Raw genomic sequence first — 27104 nt, forward strand, 5'->3', positions numbered from 1 at the left:
ACTGAGGCAGCTTTGCGCATATGGGGCAGGACATCCTCATACACAACACCATTGCGCTTCACCAAGTTCCTCAGTGATGGGGACAGCAAAGCTTATACCGCTGTCGCTGAGGCCAAGGTATATGGTGAAGCTGTTGTGGACAAGGAGGAGTGCACAAACCATGTGGCCAAGCGTCTAGGCACTGCACTTCGGAAACTGCCAACAAGACTTCCACGAGGGGAAAAGCTGACAGATGGCACAATTCAGAAGCTGCAGAACTATTACCGTATTGCAATCACAAACAACAGAGGTGATATTCTGAAAATGCATCGTGCCATCTGGGCCTCATATTTCCACTCATCATCGAGCAACACAGCAGGCAGCCACCGATACTGTCCAGAAGGGGCGACTTCCTGGTGCAAGCATAGGCGAGCTGAAGCGCTTAGGGAGGCCCCACCCGACCACACACCAATCTTGACCAAGGCTCAAGGATTGGCTGTGCTTCCCATTTACAAGCGGCTCACAGATGAAAAGTTGCTGGTGCGTTGTATCCAAGGGAAGACCCAAAACGCTGCAGAATCTTTGAACAGCAAAATCTGGTTGTTGTGTCCGAAGACTAAGTTTGCCTCCCGGACAACAGTGGAAACTGCAGCTGCTATGGCCGTGTTGTGGTTCAATAAAGGACATTCAAGCTTTGAACACGTGCTAGAGGAGCTTGGTGTAGTCCCACCGGATCAACTGATCACCCTGGGCCAATCCCGCGACCAGAGGAGAATCGAAAGAATGTCTGCGTGTGAAACAGCAGAGGCAAGGGCCCATCGGCGGAACGTGGCAAAGAAAGCGCGCCTTGATGACTCCCTTCTCAAGCGGCGAGAAGGATCCACATATGGAGCAGGACAATTTTAGGTGCTCTAGCTGTGTCCCTTCTATGATATCACCAAGTTTTGTGCAAATCGCACTGTGTAATCATGAGTAAACATATTTACAACTTTCAAATGCATTTTTCTCGATTTCCATTTTGAGGTAATTCTCTCATCTTGTGCACAATCTTTTTTAGGCATAAAATAGTCCTATCTTGATGAAATTTTGCACAGAGCTTAATCAGCCACTCTAGAATACAAGTATCTACTTTAGGTTGCATTATACATCACAGATTTTTTGTTACACAACTTGATACACTGATAGAGAGATGTAAAATATGCATTTAGTACTTTTAATTTTTTTTTTTTAATGTAGCAAATAAATTTTCTGTTTGAGGTACTTTTCTGTATTGTACTGCTCAAGTGCAGCAGAATGAGCCATTTTGCAATTCTGTGTGAAAATTTTTAGTAAGCTTTATTATGTGCACAAAAAACACTATATTTTGATATCAAAGTTGTAGTAACTCCGGAACTACTATAGCTATCAAACAAATAATTGCAGTTATGAAATCAGCACTGCAAGCTTTACTAACACCTAAAATTTCAAGGAGCTGGGTTATGAAATAAAAAAAAACCTTTTTCGAGTAGCATCTCCCCTTAACCATGTTAGAAGCCACCAGGAATGTAGTCATCATCATTCTCCTTGGTGCGCTTTCTTTTCATGGCATACCCCAGGTGGTTGAAATTTCCGCAGCCCTCCACTACGGCGTCTCTCATAATCATATAGTGGTTTTGGGATGTTAAACCCCACAAATCAACCAATTCTTTTCATGGCATACTTGGAAGTTTTCAGCATGCTCATGCTTGTTCTCCGATGCCACTAGTCGGCGACTGTCCTTTTTTGAGCATCTTTCAGCGGCCACAACACTCTGCTGCAGGTGCAGCTCCTTCAATATGGCAGCATCTGCTCTCCCTGTGCCAGCGTTGAACCTTGCGACAGCTTCGGCCACAGCAGCTTCAACGGTGAAAAGCGACGCGTGTTTGTTTTTGGACACAAGCAACCAGATGACGAAGTGCAGGCTCTCGTTTGGGTTCTGTGTTTTGCCTCGCTGACAACACTCCAGCAATTTCTTGTCAGAGAGGCGCGTGTAAATAGGCCGCAAGGCATCGACATACTCCGGCAGGTTGTAGCGATGATTCGGAGGAGTCTCCTGCTTGGCAACAGCCTTGTTGTACTTGCACCATAACTCTTCACCAGTTGGGCAGTGAGAGTGCTGAGGGCTCGCATCAGTAGATGCTACGTGATAAAAGGTTGCCCAGACAGGCCTCAGTGCTTCCTTGGTTGCTTTGTAAAGCCCATCCATAATATGACGTGAGCTTTGGGACCAGCTCGCCTGTCAGTTTGCCCTTGCCGCCAAGGCTTGGCTTTTCTTCGGCTCTTAGTTTTTGCAGGAGGTTTCGAAGTGCTGTGCCCATGCGCTTATGCGCATGGTTGACACAGTCTTCTTTTTCTATTGGCACGAAGCCATATACCTGTGCCTCCTGCAGACTGTTGAAGGCCCGGCTGTCTCCATCGCACAACATGGTTGTGTAGCGAAGCCCATGTCTCTCCAATGAGCGGCCAAATAAAATTTTTGCTGCTTCCACCTCCGTTTGTCCTGGCTTACTGGAGGTATTCTTTTGGCAAGTGTGACCAGCTAGCCACTTAGCATACCTTGGGTTGTCCTCCTTCTGCCCTAGCTGGCAGCCCAAACAAAAGTTCGTTAGGACGACGAAGTCGAGCACATAACCCGTGAATAGTTCACTCACGGTCCCTACACAAATATGGGATGAGTGGCCCCTGGTCAGTCAAGTCCCATCAAAGGAAACGGCGATATTTGCAGGATTTCCATAGTTGAGTTCAAAATACACAGTTTTCACGGTGCTCGCGCAGTCATAAATAACGCGCGTGGCAGGGTTCATTTTCAATTTCACATAATCCTGGTATGTCTTGGTGTGCAGGCCTCTCCGTGAAATGTTAAGGGCGGAAAAAATATCGTTGAGCGCAGTTTGCCCGTTTCCTGTGCTCATTGCCGCGCGAACCACGAGCACGTAAATTTTGAAGGGGCCGTGCGCTGCGTCCCCCCTGCTCTCGGCGAGCTCCATACGGTCCTTAGTGTACCGCACTCGTCACATGTGAGAACAAGTTTTGCGGCTATGCCATATTCGCGGTCTTCCTTGGAGATTCTGCCAGGCCCGCCACACACACCGCACTTCATACACTGAAGAAGTTCGTTGACCAACTCTAAGCTAACGATGGTGAACGGCGCACCAGGCGTTGCGGCTCCATCGGAGTCTCGAAAAAAAGACCGCTTGCATTTTGTGGCAAACTTCGATGAAAGATCTTGCAGAACATTGCTCGCACGACACTCGATGGCCACTTTTTCAGCATCGGAAACCAGGGGAGTGTCGACGCGCACAGCTCTCGTGTGATCTTGGGATCGCGTCCGCGATCGCGGATGCCGCGGCGGTGATAGCGCTGGCACAGCCTGCTTTTTCAGAGTTCTCAGCGGCAGAAGGTCTCGCTGGTGATGAGGTGCGGTCTCTCGGACGCCGTTTTCGTCTTTTTTCGAACGCATGAGCACTCCGGAAATTCCGATGACCGCCTGCCATTGCACCGAAGGCAAGGTTCCTTTTGGCATTGCATAAGTCATTTGCCAGACTTTGGGGTGGTTGTTGCCAGACTGCCGCTAAATTTGGCGGAAAAAATTTCTCCTGTAGTTGTGGCTGCTTCTTAAGAGTTTGGTGCCATCCGCGGTGCATTTTGAGAGTGCATGAGCGACGCTGGCCGTTTTAATTAACGGAATTAACCGAGCCTAGCAGAAGTCGAGCGTGGTGCTGCGGTGAAATTAAGAGGCCGTTTTATTTCCGTTTTAATTAACGGAATGAACTGCGCATTACAGAATTCGTTTTAATTAACGGAATGAACCGAACCTAGCAGAAGTCGAGCGTGGTGCTGCCGTGCAATTAGAAGGCCAATTTAATTAACGGAATGAACTGCACATTACATAATTCGTTTTAATTAACGGAATGAACCGAGCCTAGCAGAAGTCGGGCATGGCGCTCCCGTGCAGTTAGGAGGCCAATTTAACGGAATAAACCGCACCTAGCAGAAGTCGAGTGTGGCGCTGCTGTGCAATTAAGAGGCCATTTTAATTAACGAAATGAACCGCGCCTAGCAGAAGTCGGGGCGCGTTCTCTTGCTGTGTGCGCAGCTGTGCAATTAAGATATCGCGTCTCAGTATTAGGGATGACTGGGAAAACTGAACAGTCGCCTTTTGCTAGGCGCGGTTCATTTCGTTAATTTAATTGGCCTCTTAATTGCGCAGCAGCGCCGCGCTCGACTACTGCTAGGCGCGGTTCATTCCGTTAATTAAAACGGCCAGCGTCGCTCGTTTGCGAAATGCACCACGGATGGCACAAAATTCTCACGGATAAACTACTACAAAAAAAAATTGCAGTCATATTTAGTGGCAGTCTGGCAACACTGACCTTCCCAGTCTGGCAACCACTTGTGCAACGCCAAGAGGAACCTTGCCGCACCGAATGGACAGCCGTTGTTAGGCCTCTACGCAAAATGGCGGCTTGCACGCCGCTGTCTAGCAGACGAATCCCTTCGCGTCCAATAGGAAACCGGGAACTGCCCCACGTGACAAAAACGCACCAATGATGTGCGAGTATTCAGTTTTTCTTTATGTGCAATAGCTGCGTTGTTGCTAGACAAAAACGTTCTTCTGCTAGGAACAGATAATAGAAAAATGCGTCTTTAAAATGAGACCAAAATGGCCGCGCTACTTGGTGCGGTTCTCGCGCGCTGGGGCGTTGAATACGACCGTTTTTGAGGTGGTTTCGGAAGCGAAAATGGTCATCAAACTGACTTTGCGACCCAATAACTCGACAAATATGCATTACAGGGCTATAATATTTTAGGAACAGCTTCCTTAGACCTTAATCATTATGAAAAAAAATACTTCAAAATATCGGTTTTTCGGAAAGTTTTCAGCCTCCCATACCCGTGTCTCCCCTTAAGTATGCTCAAGCTTCCTTTAAAGGGGTCCTGCAACACTTTTCCAAGTGATCATCGAATGGCTTCATTAGGAAAAATTTTATAATGTGTCAAGTAAAAAAAAGTTTCAGGGATTTGTCACTCTCCTCGAGCACTTTCTCTTTTGTTTCGTACGAGCGGGTGCGCTGAAAGCTACACAGAGAAGAGAATGACAAAGGGGCAAGAAGATGCATACCTTTGTCAGCGTGCATTATGACCTTGGGTACTTCATTTTGTTTATTTCTTCAGCATACCTTTGTGTAATTGCAAGCGTGCGCAAGGGCACATGGCAGCATTTTGCGGTGGCCACGGTAACTATGCATCTCATGATGTTCAAATCAACTGATGGCTGTGGACTTTGGGTCTGTGGCATCATTTGTCAAGAAAATAGGAAGCAATTTCTAGCAGACTTTCACAAATTATAAATTTCACGGGGCACGCTGTGCTATGTCTGGCTTGCGTGTTCTCAGGAGGCTTGACAACTGATCGGCAGCATTTTTTTAATTATGAAAAATTGTCGCATGGCCCCTTCATGACCTATTTTGCCTTTAATGGTTAAATGTTTATTACTGAGACTACAAGTAAACTGCTATACAAAGAGTTTTGTTTGGAAAGAGACGCAATGCTGTAAGCAGGAAGGTTTAAATTATCTTCGCTGTCATGTGAATGAGACAAGCAATTTAATAATCTTGTATAAACATGTAATCATACAAAATTTAAAGATAACTACACATGCTCAACACTTCCAAAACATTTATATTTGCATTGGATTTTTTTCGTGTGAGCATATAATTTGAACAAGAGTGCTTGAATTGCCTGCTGCTACATTTGACTGAATGCTCTCTTCTCGAATAGAATATCAGATTTTAAAATGGTTGCTTTAAAGCATTAGTTTCTTTTTTCAGTAGGTGTAATATTTATGTACTTTACCAAAACATTTGGTTATTTCTTATTACTTCTTTTAAACAAGTTATTTAATTTGCAACATATTATATAGCTGGTTATACACTTTTACCAACTGCGAGTTCCACTATCTACTTAAATCATGTTGCCAAAATGTCTGCTCTCTATTCAGCATTTTCAGCAGACTAAAACAAGTTCTCTTCTGTCTGTGCAGCAAAAGCCTATTCAGCACGCTGGCCTTGACATTTCGTGAGCACGGCATCTCCAGAGGATTGTACCGTGGCATGAGTGTCAATTATCTGCGTGCGATTCCCATGGTGGCTGTGTCATTCTCTACGTACGAGATTGCCAAGCAGTTACTGGGCCTGGACACTGGTCTTGACTCCTGATCATATCTCGCTCTTTTAATAACAATGGTGCACCTAACCGTACCAGCCAGTCATAAGCATCAAAGTAAGTCAGCAGCAAGTTAAGGTGTAGCCATCTTCCTGGTGCTCTTGGCAAGAAGATTCATTTGCCATACGCGAAGCTCTTGCAAAGTACTGAATGTCTGAGCTACAGGAATATGCACACACTAGCACGTTTCTCACTGTTACGAAATGTGACAGTGCTGGTGCACATGTGAAATCTGAGCTCTGAATCTTTAGTGCTCCTAAAGATTTAACAGCTGTGGGCCAAGGCGAGTTTTACTGTGAGCTGCACGCAAAGACTATATAGGTGGTATTGTACTTGCTGCTTTTACATAAAAAAAATCCAAAAAAGAAGTTTGCTTGGAAGTCCTGTATTGGCAATACTCCAGACACCTAATCATTAACCCACCGGCTCTTATATCTGCACAGTTTCTACTCAACCTGGCTGTGATTTAACACATAACCCATCGATTCAGTTAAGGTAGAAGCAGGCACTTCGATAAGAGCTCTCCAACTTCACTAAGATTAATCTATATGTCATGAAATGCATTGAAGCACAAACTATTTCGCTGAGGCAATGTATCTTCATTCATTGCACATTCCCTGGAACAGGCTGTTGAATACAAGCATTCCAGCTTCGACTAACACAACATAATTTCACACTTCAGTCACTTGATCAGTTTTGCTTTACTTTGCAACAATGTGCATCAAGTTGGGAGCCAAGGGCCATGAACCTTCCAGCACAGCTGTGTGAATGCTGAATCGAGTGAACACTATAGGGAATGAGAGCGCATGTGCTTTAGTTGTTTAGATTTGCAAAGCTCTGAAATTAGTATGCAACTTATTGTGCTAGCATGTTTCATGTACTGAAGCACAGCTACTTTTTGAACCAATCAATTTACAAAAAATGTGGACTTCGTGAAAGCTAAGACCTAAAATTATGATAAAGTGGAGTGTATTTCTTGTTCTTGTCAAGTGCATCCTCCCTCATTTTGTAATGACTAATCACATACTGCAACATTGATAGAACAGTGCAATAATTTGAATGGCATCATTTGCCATGATTTAATTAGATAAAGAGGCATAATAATTGTAGAAACATCAACACACAATTTGTAACTGCACTTTTTAAAGGGGCCCTCCAATACTTTTCAAACACCTTTATTTGTGAATTGTGTCTATTTGATACATTATATGAAAAAACAATACTGACAGAGGCATGCAGCCCAAAATTATTCTGTAAAAAATTCAAAGTTGTGCAAGAAAAGCAAACTGCCTTAAATTCAGATTTCACAAGGTCATGTATCCTAGCTCTTCTTGCTCGCTGCATGCATAAAGTAGTGCTGCCACAGGCTGAGTTAGAAGCACTTGCATTGCAGGAGCTAGTGCCCCATAGTTGCCATAGCAATGAACAATGCAGTCTCCCACCATAACAAGAGCAATGAGGTGAAAAACATTCATCCCTTGAATAACATTCACAAGTTCACAGCACATACAAAATGCTGCTGTTCATGAGGGTACCCAAGCGTGTTGAGAAGTCTTTGTGTAAAGACAAACTTCAGGCTTATGGGGAACACTAAATGCACCAAAGTGCAGCTGTGGTGCTGCCAGTGTATCGCAGAACGACATTCCAAATCTTCCCTCTGCACCTCTGTAAAAGATACGGGGAGGGAGACTAGGGACCGGTTTCCCCTTTACTCTCCCTCTCCGTGCCTCTGTTGGTGGTGCAGAAGAAAGAAATTAAATGTCATTCCATGACATACTGGCAGTGCCACATCTGCACCGTGGCACATTTAGACTTTACCACAGGCTAAAAACCAGCTAGCACCAATTGTAGTTGCAGAGCTTTTTTTTATCTGTATTTATTTATAAAACATAGAGCAAATGAAACAAAACTAAATTAACCATGATATTGGGGCTACAAAGCGATTAGGTATAACTTTTGTTTTTCACCGATTAGGGATGAGCACTTGGCTATGTCGCTCCAGTCAATCTTTTCTGGTGAGTGCCACTACATGCCAATGCCATGAGAGTGTTTTCTGATATCAATGTTTTTATCTTTGTCAAAGGCATTGCCCACTATTAGTCTACATTATCAATGAATAGACTGAGTGGAAAGTTTTAGAGGGCTCCTTTATTGGATGGACATTTCACTGCACCCATTTTTAATATAATGCATATTTAGTCATCAAACATATTTTAATGTCAACTTATAGCAAGGCACAATGACTGTAACTAGTGATACTTGACAGTTTGTTTGCCAATGTATGATACAAGTTGCTGAAGTGTTTAATACAGTACTAAACAATAAATATTTTGCAAGAATACGGTTTGCAGAGTTCATTTCCTCTTAAGGAGCCTCAGGTGGTCGAAATTTCCGGACGGAGCCCTACGCTACGGCGTCTCCCATAATCGTATGGTGCTTTTGGGCCGTTAAACCCCACATATCAATCAGTTGATTTCCTCTTGGTTATCTTGCTGCAGTAGATATTGTACTGAAGTAGCCAGACCACTACACTGAAGTCGGACCGAGAAAATGCATCGCCTAACCACTTTTTTCATACCAGCACCAATGACAGCAAAGAGGTATGATGAAGGTGCCCAAAGGGTAAATCAAGAAACGCAGGTCTGTTCAATTCGCTTGCACCAATCTGAAGCACTCCACGACAGTGCACGAGAAGTGCAGGCCTTGCTTCTGTATGCCTAATGAGTGCTGTCTATGTAGCTTTGAGAGGTGGCAAAGTGCGCATATAGACTATTTACGAGGTGCAGATATGGCCCATGTTCTGTAGAAAGTGTATACCTGCATAAGCTGAGCTTTCTGCTCATGTGTATGTGCACAGTTGCTCTGCGCTGATACCACCAGCACAGAGGGTTCAGGAAAATCTAAAATCGGCACTACACCTTTCGAAATGAATGGCATGGTTCAGAGGACACCACTGTTGCACCTCTAAAATAAATGCCAATGGCACCTTGAGAACTGCTGTAGGCGAGTTGAATGACCCTCGTATTTTTATTTGGCTTTTGACTCTTGTGCCGCACTGTCTCCCTTTTATACACATGTGCCGAAACGGCATTCTGCTGCCGAGCACAAAGTTGCTCGTTCAAGGAAATATGCGATTAAAAAAAAAAGTTGTGTGAATCAGTATGCTAAAGCAATAGAATTTTTTGCTGTATGTGATTAGTTTTGAAGCAAGTTGTGCAGTTTTTGTATTGTGCCATGAATATGTGTGAAATATAGTTTGTTTTGGACAAATTTTCTATGGTTTCAAGTCATCAATGGCTCGTATTGCTCCTCATTAACTGTTGAATGTAAATAACGATCAAGAAAGTGCATAAAAGGTACTTCAAGGGACAAGAAAAAGTGTAATGTGAAAATTAGAATTCTCAGCCCATGCTTGCTTTAGCTTTGCAATAGTTATACACGCAATATCAAGTTTTATGAAATACTTGCACCCTTCACATGTTAAGGAATATCTGGGCAAAATTTCAGCCTGATCTGGCTATCTTAAGTACTAAAACCATGTAATCTCAAAAAGTTGCCCAAAAATGGATCTTGAGTAAAACTCATTTTAAGGGCCAATCACCAGGTTTGACAATTTTGAGCTGACAAGCACAATGCGTAGACGAGGCGTTCATGATCACGTCTGCCAAAATTTGCTACGCTACGCGCCGCGGAAATGGGTCAAATTTCAAGATGAACGTTGCTCCCCCTCCCTTCTGCCGGCGTGTGCCCAGACAATGAGGGCATGACGTGCGCGTATGACCCTACGTACATGGCAATGCTGTGACGTTGGTCCTCTACGTAGGCGACTGCTCTGACGTTGCAAACAGTGGCACGTAACATGGCGAAAATTATTTAACACAGCATGCATAGTTTGCAAAGACCACAAAATAACGCTGGTTCACAAAGCAACGCCGCTCACGTGATGGGGGTTGCACTTGTTTGGGCTCGTTATGCGCACTTGACCTCTTAGTCGGATGCCGGAGAGGGTGGGGAAGAGATATGGCTTGCAAAAGCTGTGCGGAGGAGCAGCAAACGTTTCGAGCTCGCCTCCTCTCGTCCCCGTTCCGCACCGCTTCAAAAAACCTGTTTTCTCCGCTCATGATGAACAGATTCAAAAAATTTTTGTGGAAAAATGTTCCTCATCGGACACCCAACAACTTCCACTGTATAACTAAAATTTGATATGGGGCCTGGTGAGCAGCCCTTTAAAGCTATAAGTCAAAGCTCTTCTATGGGGCAAAGATATGATTTTTAAAAAGATGTCTTTCACTATGAGAGCTTTGCAAACAGTTATTTTGAGCATGTAGCTCTAGCAAACTCATGTGAAATGCAATGGCAAGCAGCCAGGTGACAATTTCTAGGGGACTCAAGACATTATTGCACACTTGTATATATTCATGATACCAACTCCTTTCTGTTATGCCCTCTGGCTGAACTCAGTTTTTGGTAGCCACATTGTGCTTTTTAAAAGTGATTTTGACCTACTTCGAGTTTTATTGCAATCTTCAGTTTTTTTTTGTTGGGAAAGTAGAGAAACTAAACTTGTGAAAGCAATGAAAAATGAAAAATGTGTAATTTTGGAAAGAACTCTCATTTGTTGACTTGCATCTCCCCTTAATGCTTAATCACAGTAAACATTTCAACAATAGCACCGTTGTACTTGGGCACTTACAGTAATGACCACCAAATGGCCAAAAAATTACCTGTAGCATTTCTCCTGCTGCTTTCCTTCTATGGCACACATTAAAATTATGGCACAGAACCCACTTCTTTCTCACTGTTAATCTGTCTAGTATCTTCCAGCTCCTGCCCTACAGCTGTATGTCAAACCATTGCACCAAGCAAAAATGTATTTGCACACCAGTGCCTAATACATAGTTTTATACTTAAACCTAAGATATCCCCGAATAGAAAAGCCCTAAAAAAATTTGTTTCGAACAGGCTGGCTGCTCCATATGAAAGGATAGAATTATTTATATAAATGCATACCAATAGACAGGAAATAACACGCTTGCTACAAACACATGTTGAAATCGTACTGCCTTTGCTTTAATAAAATGTGCAAACAGCAAACATTTCAACAAAGCATCATTTCAAAGAAAAGTTCAATAATACTGGAATGCTCGTAACGAGGTTGACATTTATAAAGATTTGTTGTGTACATTTTACGAAATTGTTTTAGACTACTGTCTGGCTAAGAAAAAAATTTCCAGCCCCCCACCCTGATTTGACCAAGCCTCAGGCGAGCACATTCAGGCTACTGCAGGCGAGGACATTCGGGCTACTATAAACCTGTTCGTATCCTACTCCTTGATTCCTTAATCAGATAGGCCCTGACCATTCGTAGTCGTGCCCCAAATTTGGCCACGACTCGGGTTCTTTCGATCACATGCTCTGGCTGTGCCCAGTCCTTAATGCCTCTTCGCCCATCACGAAGGAGCAATGGGGTGCATCTCTGAAGAGCAGCAGTCTTCACACAACTTCAGGCCGTCCAGAGGGCCCACGACATCGCGGCAGTACTTAGACTTCCGATCCCATCGTGGGCGGAGCCACCGACTTGATATGGGGGGGGGAACCTAAATATCTGTCCCTCAGGATCTAAATAAAGTTCTTGTCATGTCATGTGATGTGCAAGTCGCACCAAGCACCTCATAGCCACGAGTGCAATGCTTTAGTTTGGCACAATGAAATGCGAACAGTAATAAGGATGCAATTTATCTGTCATGAGAAGGCTCATAGGCTCGTGTAAGGATGAATAGCCAATGACGCCCTGTTTGGTAGTGGCTTCAGAAAGAATCAAGGATAATGCTCTACTTTAATACGCTTGTTGGAAACCCAGATAACTGGTAGTCATTTCTATTATGTTTGGAGGATTTCTCTTTTATTTGCCATTAATAGCCAAAAATATTGTGCAAATATACAGTTTAAGAGCAAATTAGCATCGAACAGATAATATAGCAAACGGACTGCACACAAGTCAACTTGGAACATAGTGGCATTGTTTCAAGATTAGTTTATATATGCAGTTCTCAAAAAAATTGTCTAGCATCGGAATATCAAACATCCAGTGTTTTTAGATGCACAGCAGTGTTTTTGGAAAGAGCAGTAGTAACGTTTCCCATAACATTTTTGTGCAGCGATTCATTGCACATTACTGTACGCAATGGCGATTCCCAGCTGGTAAAGGTGAGAAATGGAAGCGCACAAGGTCCCTGAAAAAAAAAAGTTTACTTGTTAAAAGTTGATTGTTAGGCCCACTAATGGGTCTAACAGTCATCCTCTGCAAGAAATTAGTAACAAAATTTATAGTGCAATTTTTCTTTGACTTGGAACGTCACGTGTTTTCTGCTGGTGCAGTCTGTGTTGTAATTTTTTCTGTTAGTTCTGCTGCTTAAATCCAAGTTTTCTGTGCGATAATCTAGTAGATAAATTGTGCTAAGGAATGCCTATCTTGGTGTTACGGTGCTACCCATATAATTTAGACCCAAGTGAAACAATGAATCGGTGTAGACTGATCAATTATACTTTGAAAACTTTGCTGTCACTAATTTCACCATCATAAGTTGAATCGATATCGAAGTTTTTAAAAAAATTTTGTGCTGAAATCTTTGCACGTGAAATCGCAGGTTTAAAGGCACTTTTTCATATTTTGGCAACATTGGCACGAAATTTTTTGAAATTTTACATGTTAAGTCTTTGAATGCCTCGGAGAACAATGAATTTTGTTTTTGCCAATTAGAAACTATAAAGGCCCTAGTAGCTGCCTTCAATATCTGTGACCTCATGGAAACAGGTGCAGAAAATTGAAGGTGGTGTCACCACCTGTATTTTCTTTTCGTGCATTTTCTTGCTTACCAGGCATCTTTTTGTGACAAGCACGGTGATGTTGGTACAATGAAAGTAATTTCCTAATGCGAGAAAAAGTGTTCTTCTATTTAGTGGCCCTTGAAAGTACAATGCACTTTCAGCAAACTGAATACAAGAGTGGCTTGCTCACTCTTGTATTCACCGACCCGAGTGGTGGGCAAGAATGCACACACACACACACACACACACACAAGTCAAGAATGCACACACACACACACACACACACACACACACACACACACACACACACACACACACACACACACACACACACACACACACACACACACACACACACACACACACACACACACACACACACACACACACACACACACACACACACACACACACACACACACACACACACACACACACACACACACACACACACACACACACACACACACACACACACACACACACACACACACACACACACACACACACACACAGAGAGAGAGAGAGAGAGAGAGAGAGAGAGAGAGAGAGAGAGAGAGAGAGAGACTTGGGATCCATTGATATAACATATAATGTTTGTCTACACAAAAGCAGTGCTATTTTTCTCAAGATGTGCAAACGGAAACAAGCTACTATATACCACGCACAAAAAATTGGCAGATCCCACGTATAATGGGAATCGATGATATGCGAAGAACGAGTGAGAAATGTTGATATGTCACTATAAAATAAGCATAACATTATGAGGTGGACGTAAATGATGCTGTACATGACTTCCGTTTCATGATTATCATGTTTGGATGTGTCGTTTACCTTTGTCATCTATTCATGTCACGCGATACCAAATTTAGTATATGGGGAGCTAGTATATGGGGAGCTAGAGAATGGCTGCGAGCACGCTAAAAGCGTGGTATGTTGTCATGTTCTTGCATGACACGCGTGTCAGGATTATCATGTTTGCACCAGTCATATATTTCGTCATCCATTGACGTCACACAACACCAAATTTGTTATGTGGAGCTAGCAAAACGGCCGCGAGCGCATCATGAAAGGCCCTATATACTCCAATGTAGCATTGACGCGCGTGCACGCTGAGCACAGGGAGGCTACGTTAGCAAAACGCGAGCTCTCTATAGTCTGACGCCAGGCGCGACCAGCGTCCGTCGGCGCGGTCCGACGGCAACCGGGACGAAATGCAACATTTTGTGCCGATGCATTATCTAGACAACACTGCGTCTCCCTCTTTTCATGACGGAGAGACGCTGGACGTGCTGAAACGTGCATGCGTCAAAACAACGTAGCGCGACGAGCGCCTGCGAGTACATGGCAGGACCGACGCCTGGCGTGGCAACGCCGGCGTGACGCGACAAAATGAATGCAGGTGAGCTCGCGCACAGCGTCGCGTCGAAATGTATTGCCGCCTTGACTGTGGCATGTAGTCATGTTCCCACATGACACGCATCTCATGATTATCATGTTTGAAACATTCACGTACCTTCGTCATTCATTGGTGCCACGTAATACCAAATTTGGCATATGTGAAGCTAGCAAAACGGCCACGAGTACATCATCAGTGTGGCACGCAGTCATGTTGTTACATGACACGCATGTCGTGATTGTCATGTTTGGATATGTCATTCACCTATGTCGTCCGTTCGTGTCGTGTAATACCAAGTTTGGTACATGTGAAGCTGGCGAAACGGCCGTGGGCGCAACATGAGCGTTGCATGTAGTCATGCAGTTGCATGACACGTATCTCATCTTTATCATGTTTGCACCAGTATCATACATTCGTCATCCATTCGCATTCCATAATACCAAATTTGGTATAAGTGAAGCTAGCGAAACGACAGCCAGCGCATTATGAGCGTGGCATGTAGTTATATTGTTACACGAAACGCATCTCATGATTATCATGTTTGCACCAGTCACATGCACCAGTCACATACCTTCGTCATCCATTCACGTACTGTAATACCACATTTGGTATTACAGTGCGGCCGGGAGCGCATCATGAGCGTGGCATGTAGTCATGTTACATGACACACGTCATGATTTTCATGTTAGGGTCGGTCGCTTGTGTTCGCCATGCAATCATGCCATACCGTACCAGTTTTGTAACATGCCATGTGAACGAAACCACTGCAATAGCTGCAAGACCATGAAATGTAAATCACAAGATTCATGACATACATGTCATAATTTTCATGTTATGACTAGTCAAATATGTTCTTCATACAGGTATGTTATGCCATACCAAGTTTCGTATTGATACCGTTATCGAAACGGCCAGGAGAGCTAAAAGTCATAGACAGCTAGATAGATAGATAAATAGAGAAATGGACAGGCAGATAGATAGATAGATAGATGGATAGATAGATAGATACGCTCAAAGTCGCCGAAGTTCGCTAAAAAATGCTTCGTATTTAAAAAAGCTAGTGTAAAAAAAATTGAGCACTGCATCAGAATGGCTTTCTGTGCCTGCCTGTTTTATGTTTGCGAGAGTACGCAGTTTGGTATACCATGCCAAATTTGATCAACAATACATAAAATTTTACAAAACATTTGGGGCCTGTCAAAATTTTTCATTCCCTGTTTTCTTCTATGCAACGCACAAGTTCATTCCCACAGCTGTCCGACAACATGCTCGGAGTTCCTTAAATTTCGCATACTTAAAATGTAGATGCTATTTTAGTCAACCTAGAAAGAATTTAAAGGGGTATTGAAGAACTTGTCCAAACAGCAGGTAAATTCCAAGAAACTTTAGCATTGGAGTATACTGCCTCACAAGTTGACTGCTAGAGGAATTTTGCGAATCCATCAATGAGTGCAGTTACTGGGACGCTTTAAGCACTTTCTCTATTCATTCTACCTGAAAAGCACTCTGGAACCTACATGGGAGGGATGGCAGGAAAACAACAGTAAAGTTGATTGGGCGCATGTCAACAGGCGCACGTCATGACCTTGCGTGCACCTGTTGAAACGCAATCCACTTTCCCATTGCAATACCTACTACACTAATGTGGGTACTGTGGAGCAGACTATGAAATGTGGTGTCAACACGTGGTGGCACCCTGTGGCAAGAAGTGCATTTGATAGGAATGCCGTCCTTTATTTACATTGTTGGCTATCAGCCAATAGTATGCTATCTGCTGTTCGACATCAAACAGGTGACATTGGCAGCTCCAAGGAGAATGAGCACAGGCTTCTGATAAAACCTGACATGCCTGATAAAGCGGTAACTTCATGATGGTCTTCTTAACTCTCTCTCTGCCACATATGACTGCAAGATTAGGCCGAGCTACTCATAGCAGTGTTTCCTTTCTTCAAGATGTTTTTTCATCAAAGTTGCGAAGTTGTTCATGATCTTCTTAAAGAGAGATGCTAATCGAAAAAAAAAAAGTTTTTTCTATCTATAGCCTAGGAAAATGTGTATTTTTTTTACATAGCTTTTTATACTGATTTCAAATATGTAAACAGGTTTACAGTGAACTGCATACTTTTCATTTTGTACCATGACAATGCTTCAAATATAGCTCTTTTCTGCCACTAAAGTTTTATGGTTATGAACCATTAATAAATAATATCGTTCCACATTGACTGTATAATGTAAATAACCGAAAAAAATTGTATATAAGAGATTTCAATGAATAAGAAGAAGAGTAATGTGAGAAGTCTTAAAATGTACAGCCCATGCTGATTGCTTACCTTAGGCCTATAATAACTATGTATGTGACATCCCGTTTGAAAGGAGATAATTACGCTCTTCACATGTTAAGAAATATATGGGGAAGATTTCATCCAAATCTGGTCATCAGAATTGCCAAAAATATGATGTCCAATCTCAAGAAGTTGAGATCCCATAATTGCATCTTGAGAAAAACACATTTGAAACGTAAAATTGAAATCTCATCTATGTAGCAAAGATATGCTTCTTAAAATGATTTCTTTAATTATGAGAGCTTTGGAATTGTGGTAATTTTGAGCATGTTGCTTTGGTGAACTCCTGGTGGGGAACGCAATGGCAAGTAGCCAGGTGACAATTTGCAGGAGACTCTAGACAATCAGCTCTTTATAGTTTATAATACCCTCACTTGACAAGAAAAGTTTGCTAGCTTTTGGAGAATATAAGAACCAAGCTGCACTTTCTCTATCAGTTCCAATTCATCTTCCCAGCCTAGCACTCTGATAGCACCTACATTAATGCTCAGGAACATTATGTTCAGACGGCGCAGACTAAAGAAGTGAAAATCAAGGACGTGATGCTCTTTATAGTTTATAATACCCTCACTTGACAAGAAAAGTTTGCTAGCTTTTGGAGAATATAAGAACCAAGCTGCACTTTCTCTATCAGTTCCAATTCATCTTCCCAGCCTAGCACTCTGATAGCACCTACATTAATGCTCAGGAACATTATGTTCAGACGGCGCAGACTAAAGAAGTGAAAATCAAGGACGTGATGTATGAAAGCACAAAGGACTTGCATGTGTGTTCATGGGCATTGTTGTGGCCTTCCAATACCTTGAGCATAGTGCTGTCTGACAATTGAAAGTACTCAAAAAAAAGGCCATAATTATTGGAAGATTTGTTGGAAACAGCAGATGCAAGTCACAAGATTAATCGGGTGTATTTTATGACTAAAAATTTTTCAAAAGTGTTCATTGGTAAAACTAATACACCAGGAAATGATAAGCCTTACTTAGCACGTTTTCAATGGGCCTGTTCTTCAGCTAGTGGTGCTGCCACATATTGACAAATTAATATAAAACATTCACATTTTGGAATCATTTCAAGTACTTTACGCAGCCAGAGAGATGAAAAGTTGGTGAACCTGGGTTGTTGCTGGAGCCAATGTTTCGACTAGTAGACTTGTCTTTGAGGCTGCAACTGCCTACCTTAGCACTTATAAGTGCATGTTTCATACCTTCTCCCTAAACCAAACAAATGAAGAGCAAAGGGCAAGTGCTTACATGGGATGGGGAAGAAGGAGGGGCCGGCGTGCTGAATCGAAGAGTCAAATGGAAACAGTAAAATATAAAGTGAGGGGATTCACGTCGAAAGCGTAGAAGGGGAAGTAGGTGTTTCACTGAATTATGGGCTTCAAAAGTGAGTATGACCTTACACAACTGAGTACCACAAGAAGCAGTAATCAGGTGTGTGATTGATGCTTCATGAAAAGCAAGCAGGCCGCTTCTATCTTCTTCCAAAGATTTATAAGGTTTCAAGCTTGAGATGAATTACCTATTCCACAAATTGTAATCATCTGATAGCAACACATCTATTGAGCTATCAAAATTTATGAATCATCATTTATACCAATATACCACTCACTCTTCATCCTTTGATCAAGATGCACCCAATTTCCTTTGAATTATAGATCCTATTAAAAATGCAAACACTGTCGGATAAAGATATTCTGTTAACATTAGATGTCTGTTCTTTGTCAGTCACTGAAAGGACTGAAGCAGTCTCTTAGTCACTAATAGAAAGCAAGCAAACACATCATGCTGAAGTCTACCTCTCATTACCAAAATTAGCCATCATACTTTTTATTCTGAATTTGACTCCTCCTACTACCAACAAATTTCGGTACTAGCATGGGGACAACTTTTGCACCAATGAATGCCAACATTTTATGGGACAGTTGGAATTGAAACTTTTGACATCATCTCCGTTAAAGCCTTCCACTTATCTCCATCATATAGACGATATACAGTAGGATCTTGTTAAATGAAACCTGAAGCGACCAGAAAAATATGTTCCATTTAACAGGAGTTCCATTTACCGAGAGATGAACAGGGTACAGAATACAAGTACAAAACCATTACCAATCTTGTCAAAAGCACTTGCTCCATTTAAGCAGCAGTTCTTTTTTAAAAATGTCTATTTACTTCGAGTCAACTTATTACATATATGCAAACATAGCAGAAGTAAACTTATGTGATGTCATTTACTAATCATTTATTATGCCATTTATTGACCATTGTAACAAGTTTCACCCTCTTATTAAATTTACCATTCACCATTTTTCCACTCAAATGAACTTCCTAGATGCGACGGCACGTACATATTGTAAAAGGAAAATTAAAGGCGACACTCTACAGAAAACCAACAGATAGCCAGCAACACCTAGATTACACTAGTCATCACCCACGATGCTGCAAACAAGTAGGAGTGTGTGAATATTGAATTTTAGAAATGAATATGAATCAAATTGCAATGATGCTGAATCAAATACAAATTGCATACTATTCGAATAGCCTTCACAAATTAAGGCAACCATTTTACAGCCCACCTGTTATGGTTGATGTTTGCCGTGTGAGACAGATGGGAAATTATCATCATCATTAACTAGCACGCACTCAATCACTGCTGCCGGCCCCGCCGCGGTGATCTAGTGGCTAAGGTACTCGGCTGCTGACCCGCAGGTCGCGGGTTCGAATCCTGGCTGCGGCGGCTGCATTTCCGATGGAGGCGGAAATGTTGTAGGCCCGTGTACTCAGATTTGGGTGCACGTTCAAGAACCCCAGGTGATCGAAATTACCGGAGCCCTCCACTACGCCGTCTCTTCGGCCAGGCGAGGCGTAATGAAAGATGGGCAGTGACAATGGCGATTTTGTTCACCACTTGAGCAACCTAAAAAAACATTAGTTGAGAACGATTGTTACAGTGAAGCATGTAAATGAGATAGAAAATCAACACTTGCTAGAAGAGCCCCTGAAGCACAGACTAATCAGCCACTAGCATTAGCAATGAAATACTTAAAAGTGTCCCTAAACATAAACAATGTTCTCTGCAAGTATTACCCAATATTAGTAAGACAAGAGCGTCTAAAAAAAGCACTTCCCAAAGTCGGTCAACTATTGACTTTGGCATAGTTGACTTATGGTTGACTATCACCATAATCAAAACATTTAAGAACATGTTAGTGCATGCAACAGTGAACCCTCATTCTACTGGCCACATCTTGCAAACACCTTTAAGATGATGCTATAGTTGAAGTGCTGGGAGTGATTATGTCTATCACGCACAATATCGTTCTACCTGAACTAGTTAAAATGTTATCTTTGTGATTGAATGCTCATACTGCCACAAACAGCACATTGGCGAAGACGAACTGCCTGTTAATATTAGATTAAACTGGACTAGCATATATGTGCAAAGAAATTACTGAAAGCAATGGCGGAGCATTTTAATGTGGCAGGCCACAAATTTGGTCATCTCAAAGTTTGCATACTTCAGTCAAACTTTATCCCCCGAGAGACGGAAAATATAGTGCCGTACCTCATTCACAAGTTCAATATGCCCCAGCCAATATGTATAAATGTTTCAGAGTGAGCTTTTGAATTCATCTGATACAATTGATACACAATGAAAACCAGCGAGAATGAAGCCTTTCTTGTATGAACGTTTAACTGATCTTATCACTGTGAAATTTTCATTGTCAAGTGGTACTCACTTTTGACAACCGTAATGCAGTGAAAAAGCTACCTGTCCTTCTATGCTCACGATGCAAATCTCCTGCCAACACCCCTTACTTTCTACTTCTATTTTTTAGTTTTTTTTCTTTCCTTTCCCCCTCATTCTCATCTGCGTACTACTCCGTTTCTCCTCTTTTAAATGGGTTGGAGTGGAGGACACGACAAATGCATATACATGCGCTAAATGGGCAGTTGCAGCCTTAAAGAAGACAAGTCTGCTTGTCAAAACGCTGGCTCCAGCCCCTGGGTTCACTTCTGCCTTTTTTGCATTTACACAGCCATTCACGAAACACTGAAGGCAATATTCCATACCCATGTGGGCCTGCACAAGTGCTTGATTTAGGGTTCTGTTGCCACGTGGCAAGCAGCCTTGAAATGCAACACTCTTTTTTATCTTGCAAACAATTTTGATCAGCAATAAAAAGTATGTCGCCATTCGTTTTGCAATACCACAAGCTTACTCTCCACAACCTTGAAGTCAACAAGCACTAGCAGAGACTTTCAAAAGAAAAGGCATTGGTACTTAGATTCCCTACCTGCAAATCCAGTAGGCTCTCAAAATTGAAACTCAAAGAGACCCCAGGAGTTTGAATTATCACACGTTCTCACAAATATGACTCGTCACTCCATACCAACTTGCATTGTAATGGTTATTGTTTCTCAAGGCCGCATCAATTTCACAGACAGCTCTGCATGATTGCCAGTAAAGTTTTAGATTTCAGTGATCAATATGGAACTCGTTATCCAGTGTGTGCATGCTGGCATAATTAAAGTACAAAATGTGCTGCCCCATAACAGCAGGTGCACCTTCACAATCTTAGTATCCTTTGACTACATGACACCAGTGGAATGCGGTGCAAGTGACTTACTTGCAAAGGGTTCGGCAAGCGATTAACACCAGAAGACTATTTTTGAAAAATCCTTCCCCGAGTGTTCATGCAATTTATTGTGGCGTTGTATGGCCAGTTCGGATGCTTTGCAGGCAGGCATGTGACGATAATATGAACTTGTGTCCAACTGAAAGCAACAAAGGCGGCAGATATTTTCAGGCACAAAAAAAGAAAAAGTATGAATTGACCGAATTAAATGCAACACAGCAGTTTGGATTAAGTGGCCTTAAAATAATTGAAAACATGGAAGGCGAACCGAAAATGTAAGTTTGTCCTTTTTATTAGAGTTTGAATTATCAATACAGTACTGTAAGAGTTTTATAGATAGATAGTGCCCTAATCCTACAGCAAGTTTTGAAAACCAAATGGATACTTTGTGACAAAATTGACTGTGCAGGCAATTATGACTGCACAATGTATTACAATTTTTCATCTCATTGAGTAAAAAAATGCCACAAACCAGTGTTATAAACAGTAACACTTTATTTTCCTGTTCAAAACCAAAACAGTGGCAATATTTCAAAACAAATAATTTGCAACCAACTCATGCTTCTAACTAGTTTTAAAGTACACTGCACTTGCAAAGCTCCTTTCCAAGCAAGCAAACAGGCACTGCATGTTAAGTAATAGATGCTAAAGGTCACTCACTTTCAAGCATGTTGCTTTGCTTACATTGATAGTTTAAGCCAGCAAAAAGTAAAATAGATGAATGCAATAATCACCCATTCTTTTTATTTTCATGTTGCAGAGTTCTCTGTGTGGTGAGGTATGCTGTACGCTATTGGAATCATTGGCTGATGGCACTGGTGGCGCGCTCGTATGGGCTTCACGCAAGCGGTGAAGCACAAGTGAATTTTACAGGTGGGGCACACACAAGACACAGCTGAACTAGAGGGAAAACGTGCATAAGCTGTAGTATGTATAGTCTGGCCAAGTTTGCACAAAGCAACATTTGCTGCCGAAATCACACCGGACTGTGATGGCAATGCAAAAGTTGCTGTAACTTTTAACACATTTGTTAGAAATCAGTGCAGCACAAATGACAGGAGAACAGAACAAATACTGGACACAGAGTGTTCACATGAGTAGTTTGCCATTCTTTACACTGTCTTCCCCAGGATAAATTTTATGATGGAAATTGTCTGCTATATTTTGAGTTTTGACTTCGATGTGTGTTACACAGTGCACTAGTCACAGAACTGAGTTGGGGAATTTACACGTTTGTCTAGCTCACAGGGGAGCGTTAAAAGAAACTCGGGCGGTGTTTGATCAAACCTCTTTTCTATTGCCAAGATACATATTTAAATTTGCGACATAATGTGTGTAGATTTCAACACAAAATTTTAAAATGATCCTTCAACCTTGATTTTTCTTTTCTAATAATAAACTTATGGTGAAACTTGCGACATTAAAGTTCTCAGTATAGTTTATCAATATAAACCAAGTCAATGTTTCACTTTAATGTCTCCTTAAAGCATATTTATTACACATCGTGACCATGCCTCTAGTCCAGAATGCTTGACATATCAGTTTGAAGAATATTCTCTACTCTCACCAATAATTAGACAAGTTTTGCGACATAATGTAAGAATATTGCCAGTGTGCACCTCCCAACTTCGGTAGTGCTGCAAGATACTTGTGCGCAAGAGCATAAGGATGAGATGAGCCGCTCGTGTTGGTTTGTTATGGCCAAGGGCAGTCTTTCAAAAAAAAAGAAAACAATTATAAAGGAGAGAATTAGCAGAGAAAAAGTAAAAAGCTTTTCATGACAAGGTGACTTGCTCAATGCATGGACAGCCTTTCACTAGATCAGTGGTGGTCCAGCCCGCTCAGGATACAAAGCATTTTCGACTCCGGATGGAAGCCGTTTTAGAGCACTTTTGAAAGAGATTAAGTGACATACCAGATCGCTTGAAAGTGTGCAACACTAAAAGCATAGCAGCTTGGTGCCGCTTCATATTAACGCACTATCAGAAAATGCTACTCTCCAATAAAGATCAAAATCTAATATTCATAGAGCAACCAATCAAGGTCGTTATCACATAGAACAGTTAATTATCAGTGCAACAGATTTTTATTCAATTAAAAAGGTAAGAGACATTGGTACAATGCCACATGAATCGCTATATAGAACCAAATATGACCGGGTGTAACATATGCAGGAAGTTACAACAGTGCTACAACACTGCATCATTAGGCATAAGATATAAAGTGGCAGTGCTTTCTGTTTTCTTATGAACAGCTCTCCACTTATATAGTGCAGTCAACACAAAATGTGCATTGTATACATTTGCACAAAATTTGGCTTAGCAAACATCAATGGTATTGGTATCATTTATATTTACACTATTTTTCAGCACCATTTGCTGAAAAGTGTGCAGGACTACAGGTCTCATGAATTGCTTTGACAAATTTGTCAGCCTTACATTAAAGGGACACTAAAGGCAACTATTAAGTTGATGTTGATTGCTGAAACAGCGGTCCAGAAACCTCTTAGTGTTACTTTTGTGCCAAGGAATTGCTTATTTTGAAATAAAATCACATTTTAATGGTCTGCATTGTGTTAGTGAACTTCAAGTTACCCGCCTATGTCATGCCACTGCTTCCGTGCACAATGTTGCCCGGCTTTACTGTGCGGCCGCAGGCACTAGTAGCCGCAGAACGAAAATAGCGGGAGCCACAACAGTGACAACAGCCATTGAACAATTTTCTGCCATGGCCTTTGAGGTGGCAGACGTGCTTGGTTCAACTGGGCCCCACTAGATGGCACGACCTGTCCAGTTTAACCAGGCGAAAATTGAACTTTTGAACCACTTTCCCCATCGCAATATTCGGCAGTTATTTTTTCCATGAATCAAACAGAAACGAACAAGCAGCATTTTATTACGTCTCTTGATGCATGGAAGGTTCTTTATTTAGTGCAGCTAGTTCGATTAGTGATTAATTGTAGGTGGTACCTCTCACATCATCGGGATCATTTTGTGAATGTCCTACACGAAGCACATGTGTTATCATGCATTTACCTTAAAACCTTGATAAGTAGGGCACTTTATTGATAATAATGGCATTTTAGATGTCATACGTTGAGCTTTCACTCTGACGTAAATTGTTATTTGACCTTTAATGTTCCTTTAAGGTATTGCCTGAATACCAGAAGATATTTGCCCAGCTCACTTTCAGCCCATTTCCAAAGATGCAAGTGAATGCCCGACATTTGACATAGAACCTTATAGTGCCTCAAATATACTACTACTAGAGTGCTGGGCACAGGCGTCACTGCAACATCACTGGCAGCGCTCACACACCAAAAAGCATCTGTTTTGTTTGATGGTGTGCAACTAATAGTAGAATAAATAATAAACCTACTCCACAGTATCAAATAATGATTGGCAAGAACTTACAGTACTTGCCATTGGCAAGAACTGCAACCAGTACTTTTGTACCAGTGGTATATGACACCCCCCCTGTAAATATATTTATTTATTTATTTATTGTACCCTCAGGGCCCGAAGGCATTACAGAGGGGAGTGAATACAGAAAAAACATCAAAGCATAAAGGAAAAAAAACTACAAAGTGGGCGGTAAAAACTCACATCAAGACAAACAGAGAAGTAGCTGCAGCGGGAGTACAAAAGAACAACTTTGATGAAGAAAAAGATTATACAAGCAGTAACAAACATAAATATATTCGCAAAATAGCAATAGTTTTAGGGCTACCCCACTGCAACGTGTAAGATAAAAAGACACCCCAGAAACCAAACAGCAGCATCGAGAAACAAAATAACAAAACGAAATGGTTTTGAAAAAAAAAAGTATGTGGGTAAGAGTGGTTGCGTCGCCAAAAGATGTGCTACTTCCCAGTGCTACGAGATATTCGAAAACAGGGGGTGGTGCTGGAGCCGACGTTTTGGAAAGCGGACTTGTCTTTTTCAAGGCTGCAATTTGAAAAAAAAAAAAAAAAGACAGGTCCAAAACTTTGACTCCAGCACCCACCCTCTGTTTTCAAATTTCTCATCGCAAGCTTTCATTTTCCTCTTCTTGCCTCTCTTTTGGATTTCTGTGGGCTATGCTTCATGTGCAAATCAAGTATACTGGTAGGATAGAAATAAATCTGGAGTGTCCCACTAGAGCACGTCATCATGAAGTCACAGTGCTGGCATGTAAGTGACTGAAGTTATGTCAAAATGTATGATCAGTATGCATGTCTTAGCACCCACCTGCCCACTCACCCACAACCTACACACACACGCATGCATGCATGAGAGAGAGAAGGGTTGAACAGCACATCAGCCTTTTCCAAGAGAATCAAAACTACACCTACGGTAACAGCAGTCTAGTAGCGTGTGAGTGCAAAGCTCTCTTTGTCCATTTCAGAGTCAAAACACCAGACCTTGTCATTTGACTACCAACGATGTCATTGGACATCTTCAATCATCTATATTTCACAGGTATCGACCAACAGTTGTAACTTAGACGTTTAGGAGGCACCACTAATACAGCATAAATGGTTGTCCTACACTCCATATTTACAGTAACCCAAACCATGAGCACTCAATTTCTGCAAAACTTCTTTACTGGCATATCACCAATTTTACCCTGCCGCAAGGACACTAGCTCTGTCACCTGCATGGCTCTAGCAAAGTCTCGAGAGGTAGCACTGTCTGGAAGCAGCCACAAACAAATGTCAATTGTGGTGCCATCGCCTCTCACAGGGAATGCCCAGAAGTCAGCACATTAGGAAGCATATATTCTAGGCACCACGACCATCTGTTGTATATGTGTCATAAGGCTTAACAGCTTAAAAATAGAAAACAAAAATTTGTGGCATCTTAAAAAGTGATGCACTTTTAGCAGATTAAAGCCAGTGCCTTTTTTTATAAATTAAGAATGTTCCGAGAAACACATCATGCTAAAATAGGTAGTACCTGTTCAGTGGGTAATGCCCACTGAAACCTGCCAAACTCTGATAAGGTTGTCGGTATAGCCAGCAAACAGTGTTTGGCCATCAGCTGACCAAGCCAGTGATATGCACTGTGGAAGTTCAGTTTTGGCATTTGGTGTCAGCACTTCAGGACACAGCTCATCCACCTGGCTGTTGTCTTCCAAGTTCTGTCAATGGAGCAATCAAAGAAGAACATTGAAAAGGCAGCCAGATTTTTAACTAGAGTACAGCATAATACTTCACATACCTCCACATTTTGATTCCCTAGTAATGATCATTGCCTTGCTGAACTAGCATTCAAGCTATCCACGTGACCATTATGAAGTTGACCATTTCTTGAAATAGCTAGACATGAGGACTTAAGGTCCTAGCAAACACTTGACTAAAGTGTTTTCATAGCGAGTCATGAATTCATTTATTACAAGACACAAACAGGTTACTTCTTTACACGCATCAACAAAGCTGCCATAGTACAAGAACAAAAACTTCTTGCTTAATTTTGGCAGGTACTATTTTTAACAGTTATCAAGCACATATGCTACACTGTACAAGTAACACTTAAAAACTGCAGACCCTGCAGGGTTGGACTTATTTAAATGCAGCAGCCATTTTTGATACCATATTTACTGGTGTATAAAACACGGCTTTTTATAAAACTCTTTGCAGATGCATTTTCCACATACGCATAACCAATATGTGCATTCCTTTCTTGCATGAGTG

General features: G+C 41.8%; 2 protein-coding genes across 7 annotated transcripts in view; one reads left to right on the forward strand and one right to left on the reverse strand.

The window, feature by feature from the left end:
• Positions 1 to 8561, forward strand: part of LOC119161566 (solute carrier family 25 member 16) — a 33003-nt gene extending 24442 nt beyond the window's left edge. Inside the window, exon 9 of the mRNA XM_037414105.2 lies at positions 6041 to 8561. Coding sequence (XP_037270002.1) covers positions 6041 to 6215 — 175 coding nt within the window. The 3' untranslated portion in view covers positions 6216 to 8561. The remainder of the gene's footprint in view (positions 1 to 6040) is intronic.
• Positions 8562 to 12236: 3675 nt separating this feature from the next.
• The window catches only part of LOC119161564 (small ribosomal subunit protein RACK1), a 63541-nt gene continuing 48673 nt past the window's right edge, over positions 12237 to 27104 (reverse strand). For 3 of the 6 annotated variants that reach the window (XM_075879018.1, XM_037414103.2, XM_075879017.1), the window contains exon 6: positions 21908 to 26551. In XM_075879018.1, coding sequence (XP_075735133.1) covers positions 26372 to 26551 — 180 coding nt within the window. In that variant the 3' untranslated portion in view covers positions 21908 to 26371. Of the gene's footprint in view, positions 12456 to 18604; positions 19708 to 21421; positions 21570 to 21907; positions 26552 to 27104 lie in introns of those variants that run through there. The other 3 variants (XR_005108477.2, XM_075879016.1, XM_075879014.1) reach the window with 3 other exon arrangements.

This window comes from Rhipicephalus microplus, chromosome X, assembly GCF_043290135.1.
Source record: "Rhipicephalus microplus isolate Deutch F79 chromosome X, USDA_Rmic, whole genome shotgun sequence".
Lineage (NCBI taxonomy): Eukaryota > Metazoa > Arthropoda > Arachnida > Ixodida > Ixodidae > Rhipicephalus > Rhipicephalus microplus.